This window comes from Nannospalax galili, unplaced genomic scaffold, assembly GCF_000622305.1.
Source record: "Nannospalax galili isolate Female #2095 unplaced genomic scaffold, S.galili_v1.0 scaffold56, whole genome shotgun sequence".
NCBI lineage: Eukaryota > Metazoa > Chordata > Mammalia > Rodentia > Spalacidae > Nannospalax > Nannospalax galili.
The window spans coordinates 3,389,162-3,400,113 of record NW_008340065.1 but is presented as its reverse complement, the minus strand read 5'-3'; the positions used below and the strand labels follow the sequence as shown (position 1 = coordinate 3,400,113).

At 49.0% G+C, this 10,952-nt stretch overlaps 1 protein-coding gene across 1 annotated transcript in view; it reads right to left on the bottom strand.

Annotated features, from left to right (window-relative positions):
• Hydin (HYDIN axonemal central pair apparatus protein) overlaps window positions 1-10,952 on the bottom strand; it is a 416,625-nt gene that overhangs the window by 15,343 nt on the left and 390,330 nt on the right. Inside the window, exons 75-78 of the mRNA XM_008834989.1 lie at window positions 9,363-9,532; window positions 4,185-4,478; window positions 2,120-2,339; window positions 410-622 (exon numbers count right to left, since the gene is read on the bottom strand). Of these exons, the coding sequence (XP_008833211.1) occupies window positions 410-622; window positions 2,120-2,339; window positions 4,185-4,478; window positions 9,363-9,532 (897 nt within the window). The remainder of the gene's footprint in view (window positions 1-409; window positions 623-2,119; window positions 2,340-4,184; window positions 4,479-9,362; window positions 9,533-10,952) is intronic.

Sequence of the window (10,952 nt, the reverse complement as noted above, 5' to 3'; positions counted from 1 at the left end):
TCAGACCTTCAGTGCCAGATTGGGACTACTGAGACATCCAGCCTCGTGGACTGAGTGACTATGGATTCTCAACCTCTCCAGTGTGGTGCAGCCATTGTTGGACTACTCGGACTCTATCCTGTGAGCTAAGCTGATAAATCTCTATACATATATATTCATTCTACCAGTTCTGTTTCTTTGGAGAACCCTGACTAATACAATTAGCTTCTTGATGCTTGGTCTAAGACTTCATTCCTGAAAGGGAAATCACAGCCTGTGGGGCTGCATGGCTCCCTATCCTTCCATGGTGATCTGAGTTTTCTCCCCTTGTTCAAACTTTCTGTGAACTCTAAACTCCCAAACCGTCTTCTAACCTCTCTCCACCAGCTCCTCCCATCTTCTAGGGCAGAAATCAGATGGGGAGACCTACCTGGTGTTTGCGGTTCTCCACATTCATGGTGCGGGGCTTGTAGGTGATCTCATAGGGCTTGTTTTGCTGATTGGCCTCCAGGGTGATGAACTCAGGCCCCTCCCAGTGCTCACCCTCAAAGATGGGGTGCAGCTTCCAAGTCTGGTTGGTGCGGTTTGAGAGCAAGATGGTCTGCGTGTGCCTGGAGCGCACTTGGCAGTTGAAATTCACTACCTGGAAAAAGCAGGCATCTTACCCTTGGTTCTAGTTCCTCAGACTGTCTTCAGGGGACAGAGGCACAGCATATGTGTGAGGGAAGACAGATTTTAACAGAGCTTCCCACTGCTAGTTCCAATGGATCATCTTTGTTATTGTTGGTCATTCAGCAAATATTTATTAGGTTCCTTCTATGTGTCAGATACAGTTGATACATTTTCTAAAAATAATTTTATTATTTTTATTTTATGTGCACGAGTGTATTGCCTGCTTGTGTATAAGTACACCCGTGTTATGCAATGTTCTCAGAGGTCAGAAGAAGGTGTCGGAGCCCCTGGAACAGGAGTTATGGGTGTTTGTTAGCCACCACATGGGGGCTGGGAATCGAACCTGCACCCTCAGCAAGAGCAGTCAGTGCTCTTAACTGCTGAGCTAGCTCTCCAGCCTCTGTAATTTTTTTTTACACTAGCAAAGTAATGACATTTTTGTACATGTGTCATTACGCTTTGTTCTCCCCCACCTTCCTCCCCTGTACTCCTTTCCCCCTAGTTGATTCCCTTTCTTTTCCCAGAGTTCCCACTTTGCTTTCTTATCACATATACTCCGTTACCCTCTCTATCTCTCCCCTTACCTTAAGATCTCTCCCCCTACCATGATCTTTCTAGTTTTGTGACCCTCCCGTGCATAATACAGATATATATTCAGACATATATCACTTAGCATATGGTTTTCAGTTGCATCCATTTTCTTGTAAATCACGATTTCACTTTTCCTTACAGCTGTACATGATTCCAGTGTGTAGGGGCTGTGGAAATGGGTCAGTCAGTAAAATGCTTGCAGTGCAGACATGAGGACCTGAGTTCAATTTCTGGCACTCACGTAAACACCAGATGTGGCGGGGTACGTTGGCAATTCCAGCACTGAGGGGTTGGGGCTGGGTGGATCCCCATGGGTGGATCATTGGCCAGCCAGCCTAGCTGAATCCATGAGCTGTAATATCTCTGCTTCCCACCACCCCTAGTGCCACTGTGCCACCCAAGCTCCAAGCTCCAATGGCGTCTCCCTTGTTCTATGGGAAGTATTTCTCATCAGCCTCTCTTCCTGTGTCACCTGTCAACATGTGCGTTAACTCCATTAAAACATACATCAAATAACGTCAGTCTTCTACTCAAAACTCTCCCAAAGTCCTCCTATTTCAGAAAAAGGAAAAGAATGCTCGTGAGGCAAACATTGCAGACCTAGTCAGGCCCCCAGCCGCTGCTCATGGTTCTTACAACAGAATTTGATTTAAAAGGCATGCCAGTTCAGGCCTCCTTGAGACTGTAATGCTTGAGTCAAGAGCTGAAGAAAGAACAAGAATTAAGTAAATGAAGAGGGAGAAAAGAATATTCCAGTAGTGGGGGATGATCCCTGTGGTGGTCAGGAAGTGGACTGAGTTGGGTGCCCATTCTGAGACTTGAGTTCCCTTGCTGGGCTCACTCCTGCCTCTGCCCCATCTTTGCAATGCCTACTCACCTCTTTGACTGCAGGTGGTCCCACGCAGATTCCAGACAGGGTGAGGCACAGAGGAGTTCCTCCTTGGATGAAGCACATCAAGTTTTTATAGAGACTCTCCTTTCCTACCTCAGTGGGATGGTAGGTTATGTCAAAAGAAACTTCCATGCCAGAGGTGATGTAGCCTTCTTCAGGGCTGATGGAGAAATGAGGCTTGAACTTCTTCACATCCCATTTAAACCTTTTCCAAGACAAAAGAAGCCAAGGAAGATGATCTGTTAGTATTCTGGGGGTATCCCCAATGCTACTGAAAATAAGAGCTTTCAACAAGGGCTTTTGATTACATGGTTCCCACTTTGCCTATCCCTAGGATCTAGGGGGAGGAAGATCTGTCAGACAGCAGAGGCAGTGAGGGAACATTAACTAAGGTCATTCGCTGGGTAAGGGGACTCTGCTCCATCTCAGAGCTGAAAAGTGGTGGGAAGTGGCTATACTTATTATCCATGGTCACACATCAGGGAATATATAGATTAACATGTGCACATGTGTTCCCAAGATTTCTCATCCAGCAAGTGGCTGGGCTAGGACCAGAGTCCAAACTGTCCCATGCACTGTCTCTCTGTTTAGATCCAGGAGGGTAGTTGATAATCCCTTCATGTGAGAGTCACATCTGTTCTTAGAGGCACTGGGATTTTGATGGCCCCATGGGGTCACCCCTGTGGTTGGCTACTTGGTATGAGCAGGAAACAGAGGATGAACTGTACAGGCTAGTCCTTCCCACACAGGGCTATCACATTGTATCTCTCTTGGTGGCCCCTGACTGTGGCGAGTGCCTCTGGGGTGTGTGGTGACAGCCTGAATGGCCATGTCAATTCATGAGCAGGAAGAGGGAAGAGTCTGTGTTCTGGCCCTGTCTTCATTTCCTGGCTGTGGGATCCTGGATCAGTCACCTAGTCTCTTTGAGCCTCACTTCACCTATGAAATGAGGATGCTGCAGTACTGACCCTAGAGGTCTGGGATAGTCACGTAAAGCATGCTCAGCCTTGTAGCTGCAAGTAGTTTTTGCTACATGCATGATTTAGGGAAGTTACTCAACCTTTTAATACTTCATCTGTAAGGCTGATTGAGAGTCGTATTATTGGTATTTTCTCTGATTTTGACAGGAATGATGCCTAGGATCATATTCTGTCTCCATATATTCTCTCTCTCTCTCTCTCTCTCTCTCTCTCTCTCTCTCTCTCTCTCTCAGGTTTCATATGTCCCAGGCTGGCCTAGAATACATGAAGCCAAGGCTGTCTCAAACTCCCGATCTTCATGACTCTACCTCCAATCCCCAAGCGATCAGATTACAGAAGTGTGACACCACACCTGACATCAGTTCTTAGTTTTTTTTTTTTTTTTTTTGGTCTTTTTGAGACAAGGTCTCCCTGTAGCCCCAGCTGGCCTGGAACTAACTATGTAGACCAGGCTTGCCTTGATCTCATAGAGATTTGCCTGCTTCTGCCTTCCTGGTGCTGGGATTAAAGGTGTGCACCAACACACTTGGCTCTAGTTTTTTTTTTTTAACTTTTTAAAAATAATTTTTATTTATTATTTTTATTATATGTGTATGAGTATATTGCCTGCATGTATGTAGGTATACCCATATTGTACAATGGCCTCAGAGGTCAGAAGAGGATATTGGATACCCTGAAACTAGAGTTTTGGATGGTTGTTACCTGGCATGTGGGTCCTCTGCAAGGGCAGCAGTGCTCTTAACCGGTGAGCCATCTCTCCAGCCCCAGTTCTTGGATTTTTAAAAGACAGGGTATGGCTATGCAGCTTAGGCTAGCCTTCAGTTTGAGATCCTCCTGCCCCAGTATCTTAAATACAGAGATCACATCATAGTAGTCTTGGCTTTTTAGGATTGTTGTTGGGATTCGATCAGATGAGCTACGTGAAGGGCATTTAACAGAATTGAACCAGTGTTCTCTACGATGTAATCATGGAAGTAGCTGCCACTGTGGTGTCACATCTTTAGGCAAGGGACAGAATTCAGGGTTAGAGATCTCTGCTACAGCCTGTGGTAGGAAGGACACTGCCCTACCTTGCACCCACATCGCCCGTGTTCATCATGAGGATGCGGCGCATGGCTTGTGTTTGATATACCACAGGTCCAAAAGAAAGATGTTCCTGGTCGAGGGCGATCTCTAGGGCCTGGCAGCAGCCCTTGATGAGGAAGAGGGGGCGCAGTAGCCCCATCCATTCCATGAACACTTCCTCAGAGAAAGGAGGGACACGCCTCTTGGGGGCAAAGGTGACTTCCAGCTTACAGACTTCTTTGGGCTTTAGGGTGATGTTGTGGAAGGGCTCCAAGGTGATGACCTGGACAGAAAAACACCTGGTCTCAGAAGCTGAAGGCAGGGAGGCTTCTCAGGTCTCAGTTCCCTGAGGTCTTGGGGGTCAGATCTCATATTCTGGGTCACCTTTGATAAATTACTCAAACTCTCCTTGACTTGCTCTACAGTCAAGCACAAGATCATGTTTACAAAGTGTGTGCCATAATATAGGCATCCAATAAATGTTCATTTCCTTTTATGTCCCATTTTTCCAGCTCATCTTGGGCATTTTATTCTTCCTTCCTTCCCCCTGGTAGAGGAAATAGTGTCAGGAAACAGGAAACAATACTCCAGTGTTTGTCAAGAAGTGCTCCCTGACTGGAGATCATTATGTTAAGTGAAATAAGTCAGACTCTCAGAAAGGCAAAGATCATGTTTCCTTTTATATGAAGAATCTAGGTTTAACAGGTACACACACACACATACACGAACACATACACATGACAGAAAAGCAGGACTATCTGGGGAAAGAAGGGGAATTAGCAAGAGTGAGTGAGGAGGGGCAGGAAAGGGCAGTGGAGAGGTGAATAAGAACAAAGTAATACCACACACACACACACACACACAATGTACCTACGTGTACACATGCACACATACATATGCACACATGCATATGCAGACATACAGATATGTTCACATAGCTACACATATGCACACACGTGTACATGTGTGTAAAGATGTCATAATGAAACCCATTGTTTTGTATGCTAACTAAACATATTAATACCAAAGAGGAAGCACTCCCTGGAGCTCCAGAATGCAGACTCTGAGGTGCCCCCAGGCCTACTGAATCAGGATCTCTGGGATAGCCTGGAAGCTGCGTTTTCTAAAGTTCCCCAGGTGACTCATGTATTCTAACATTTGAGGGCCACTACATAAACTCCCGTTTGGCTTTCTCTTTCGCTTTAGTCCTGGTAAGACGCAAACCCAAGTCACCCAGCCATAAGGAAGCCAATTCCTTAAGCTCCCTGGTCCAGAGCATTGAGCAGTTATTATACTTGCACCAGAGCTTCAGGGAGTGAGGTGAGGGACAGATGAACTGAGCTTCAGGGAGTGAGGTGAGGGACAGATGAACTGAGCTTCAGGGAGTGAGGTGAGGGACAGATGAACTGAGCTTCAGGGAGTGAGGTGAGGGACAGATGAACTGAGCTTCAGGGAGTGAGGTGAGGGACAGATGAACTGAGCTTCAGGGAGTGAGGTGAGGGACAGATGAACTGAGCTTCAGGGAGTGAGGTGAGGGACAGATGAACTGAGCTTCAGGGAGTGAGGTGAGGGACAGATGAACTGAGCTTCAGGGAGTGAGGTGAGGGACAGATGAACTGAGCTTCAGGGAGTGAGGTGAGGGACAGATGAACTGAGCTTCAGGGAGTGAGGTGAGGGACAGATGAACTGAGCTTCAGGGAGTGAGGTGAGGGACAGATGAACTGAGCTTCAGGGAGTGAGGTGAGGGACAGATGAACTGAGCTTCAGGGAGTGAGGTGAGGGACAGATGAACTGAGCTTCAGGGAGTGAGGTGAGGGACAGATGAACTGAGCTTCAGGGAGTGAGGTGAGGGACAGATGAACTGAGCTTCAGGGAGTGAGGTGAGGGACAGATGAACTGAGCTTCAGGGAGTGAGGTGAGGGACAGATGAACTGAGCTTCAGGGAGTGAGGTGAGGGACAGATGAACTGAGCTTCAGGGAGTGAGGTGAGGGACAGATGAACTGAGCTTCAGGGAGTGAGGTGAGGGACAGATGAACTGAGCTTCAGGGAGTGAGGTGAGGGACAGATGAACTGAGCTTCAGGGAGTGAGGTGAGGGACAGATGAACTGAGCTTCAGGGAGTGAGGTGAGGGACAGATGAACTGAGCTTCAGGGAGTGAGGTGAGGGACAGATGAACTGAGCTTCAGGGAGTGAGGTGAGGGACAGATGAACTGAGCTTCAGGGAGTGAGGTGAGGGACAGATGAACTGAGCTTCAGGGAGTGAGGTGAGGGACAGATGAACTGAGCTTCAGGGAGTGAGGTGAGGGACAGATGAACTGAGCTTCAGGGAGTGAGGTGAGGGACAGATGAACTGAGCTTCAGGGAGTGAGGTGAGGGACAGATGAACTGAGCTTCAGGGAGTGAGGTGAGGGACAGATGAACTGAGCTTCAGGGAGTGAGGTGAGGGACAGATGAACTGAGCTTCAGGGAGTGAGGTGAGGGACAGATGAACTGAGCTTCAGGGAGTGAGGTGAGGGACAGATGAACTGAGCTTCAGGGAGTGAGGTGAGGGACAGATGAACTGAGCTTCAGGGAGTGAGGTGAGGGACAGATGAACTGAGCTTCAGGGAGTGAGGTGAGGGACAGATGAACTGAGCTTCAGGGAGTGAGGTGAGGGACAGATGAACTGAGCTTCAGGGAGTGAGGTGAGGGACAGATGAACTGAGCTTCAGGGAGTGAGGTGAGGGACAGATGAACTGAGCTTCAGGGAGTGAGGTGAGGGACAGATGAACTGAGCTTCAGGGAGTGAGGTGAGGGACAGATGAACTGAGCTTCAGGGAGTGAGGTGAGGGACAGATGAACTGAGCTTCAGGGAGTGAGGTGAGGGACAGATGAACTGAGCTTCAGGGAGTGAGGTGAGGGACAGATGAACTGAGCTTCAGGGAGTGAGGTGAGGGACAGATGAACTGAGCTTCAGGGAGTGAGGTGAGGGACAGATGAACTGAGCTTCAGGGAGTGAGGTGAGGGACAGATGAACTGAGCTTCAGGGAGTGAGGTGAGGGACAGATGAACTGAGCTTCAGGGAGTGAGGTGAGGGACAGATGAACTGAGCTTCAGGGAGTGAGGTGAGGGACAGATGAACTGAGCTTCAGGGAGTGAGGTGAGGGACAGATGAACTGAGCTTCAGGGAGTGAGGTGAGGGACAGATGAACTGAGCTTCAGGGAGTGAGGTGAGGGACAGATGAACTGAGCTTCAGGGAGTGAGGTGAGGGACAGATGAACTGAGCTTCAGGGAGTGAGGTGAGGGACAGATGAACTGAGCTTCAGGGAGTGAGGTGAGGGACAGATGAACTGAGCTTCAGGGAGTGAGGTGAGGGACAGATGAACTGAGCTTCAGGGAGTGAGGTGAGGGACAGATGAACTGAGCTTCAGGGAGTGAGGTGAGGGACAGATGAACTGAGCTTCAGGGAGTGAGGTGAGGGACAGATGAACTGAGCTTCAGGGAGTGAGGTGAGGGACAGATGAACTGAGCTTCAGGGAGTGAGGTGAGGGACAGATGAACTGAGCTTCAGGGAGTGAGGTGAGGGACAGATGAACTGAGCTTCAGGGAGTGAGGTGAGGGACAGATGAACTGAGCTTCAGGGAGTGAGGTGAGGGACAGATGAACTGAGCTTCAGGGAGTGAGGTGAGGGACAGATGAACTGAGCTTCAGGGAGTGAGGTGAGGGACAGATGAACTGAGCTTCAGGGAGTGAGGTGAGGGACAGATGAACTGAGCTTCAGGGAGTGAGGTGAGGGACAGATGAACTGAGCTTCAGGGAGTGAGGTGAGGGACAGATGAACTGAGCTTCAGGGAGTGAGGTGAGGGACAGATGAACTGAGCTTCAGGGAGTGAGGTGAGGGACAGATGAACTGAGCTTCAGGGAGTGAGGTGAGGGACAGATGAACTGAGCTTCAGGGAGTGAGGTGAGGGACAGATGAACTGAGCTTCAGGGAGTGAGGTGAGGGACAGATGAACTGAGCTTCAGGGAGTGAGGTGAGGGACAGATGAACTGAGCTTCAGGGAGTGAGGTGAGGGACAGATGAACTGAGCTTCAGGGAGTGAGGTGAGGGACAGATGAACTGAGCTTCAGGGAGTGAGGTGAGGGACAGATGAACTGAGCTTCAGGGAGTGAGGTGAGGGACAGATGAACTGAGCTTCAGGGAGTGAGGTGAGGGACAGATGAACTGAGCTTCAGGGAGTGAGGTGAGGGACAGATGAACTGAGCTTCAGGGAGTGAGGTGAGGGACAGATGAACTGAGCTTCAGGGAGTGAGGTGAGGGACAGATGAACTGAGCTTCAGGGAGTGAGGTGAGGGACAGATGAACTGAGCTTCAGGGAGTGAGGTGAGGGACAGATGAACTGAGCTTCAGGGAGTGAGGTGAGGGACAGATGAACTGAGCTTCAGGGAGTGAGGTGAGGGACAGATGAACTGAGCTTCAGGGAGTGAGGTGAGGGACAGATGAACTGAGCTTCAGGGAGTGAGGTGAGGGACAGATGAACTGAGCTTCAGGGAGTGAGGTGAGGGACAGATGAACTGAGCTTCAGGGAGTGAGGTGAGGGACAGATGAACTGAGCTTCAGGGAGTGAGGTGAGGGACAGATGAACTGAGCTTCAGGGAGTGAGGTGAGGGACAGATGAACTGAGCTTCAGGGAGTGAGGTGAGGGACAGATGAACTGAGCTTCAGGGAGTGAGGTGAGGGACAGATGAACTGAGCTTCAGGGAGTGAGGTGAGGGACAGATGAACTGAGCTTCAGGGAGTGAGGTGAGGGACAGATGAACTGAGCTTCAGGGAGTGAGGTGAGGGACAGATGAACTGAGCTTCAGGGAGTGAGGTGAGGGACAGATGAACTGAGCTTCAGGGAGTGAGGTGAGGGACAGATGAACTGAGCTTCAGGGAGTGAGGTGAGGGACAGATGAACTGAGCTTCAGGGAGTGAGGTGAGGGACAGATGAACTGAGCTTCAGGGAGTGAGGTGAGGGACAGATGAACTGAGCTTCAGGGAGTGAGGTGAGGGACAGATGAACTGAGCTTCAGGGAGTGAGGTGAGGGACAGATGAACTGAGCTTCAGGGAGTGAGGTGAGGGACAGATGAACTGAGCTTCAGGGAGTGAGAATCCTCACGTTGCTGTAGAATTGTCTTGTTCTGAGAAGCCTGCTTACCTCATAGGTGTTTCTTCCTTGTTGGTGACAATCAAGATTTGTTTGTATGGGGGCATCCCAGCTTGGTAGATGAAGCAGGTCCCAAAGTTGTAACTGGTGAAGGAGAAATGCACAGCTGGACTCACGGCACAGCCTATGATGCTGCACATGAATGTTGGGCCATGGCTGATCTGTGAGGAGAGATGGGCCAGAGGACTGTGATTAGAAGTGGGAAGATAGGGCATTTGCATCCTAGAGGCAAGGAGGAAAGTGGTTGGAACTTTACAAATTACAGTTCTCAGGTTTCCAGCTCTAGAGATTCTGTTTCAATAGGTTTGAGCTTAGTTATTCACAATAAGCTACTCAAACCAGGCTCTATACTGGCTCTTGTTTTGTTCCTGCAGTAAGGGTTCAGCTTGAAGATTGAGCAGTGCTGGACACTGTGAATTACCACACAAAGCAGGACTCTGGTTGTCAATGGACCTAAGTGCAAGGCTTGATTTCCAATCTTCCATTGTGGTTCAGGGCAGTGAGTGACTGGATATGTTCTAGACATTAGGTTGTAAACAGAAGATAAAAGGAGGGTCTCCTGCTGGGTGTGGCAGTGCATGCTTTTAATCCCAGGACTCAGGAGGCAGAGGCAGAGGCAGGCAGATCCCTGTGAGTTCAAGGCCAGCTTGGTCTACATAGTGAGTTCCAGGTCAGCTGGGGCTACAGGGAAATCCTGTCTCAAAAAGACCAAAAAAAGGAGGGTCTCCCATCTTGACTAAATTGGCAAAGTCTTGCTTGGGCCTGTTCTTTTGCCTTCCTCTTTTTAATCTGGAATGCCATTATGGGGTTCAGGAAGGAAGGTCAGAAATGACAAGAATGGGGACCAAGGTGGATATGCCAGAGTCCTTGACTCTAACATAAGGTAATGGATGTGTCATTGGTATGCGAACTTAGTTTACCCTTCACAAACTCTTAAAATTTTTGTAAATTTGTACAAATGATTTAAAGTAAAATATCCAGAGCTTGGGAGATAGCTCACTTGGTAAAGTGCTTACCTTACAAGCATGAGGACCTGAGTTCAATTCCCAGGATCCATGTAAAAATGTCAGGTGGGAGGTACATGCTTGCAATCCCAGTAGTGGGGAGGCAGAGACAGGAGGATCCCTGGGGCTTGCTGGCTGGCCAGCTTAGCCTAATTGAACTCCAAACCAATGAGAGACTGTAACCTGGAAGTTCCTCTGGAAAGCTAGAACTGATGGGGGGCGCGTAGGCTCTGAGTGCAGTGGGAAAAAGGGGAGGGGTCGTGGCCATTATGGAACACGGAACTGAGCTGTGAACCACAGGGCAGAAGCCCTGCAGACTGAACGTCATTGGTGGTGTGGATCCCAAAGCTTTGGCAAAATGAAGAAGATGGACTATGAGAGTTTATGCCTTTGTAAGTCACCCTTTCCTGGATGTCATATAAACCATGCTAAAACCTAAATAGAATGTATCATGTCAGTTTTCTCAGTTTGTATCAGGAACGGAAGACCCTAGAGTCCTCAGAGGGTGCACACGGGTCCCCCAGGGTGGGGGAGGGGAAAATTTAATGCAACAGAGACCCTGTCTTAAAGGAGGTAG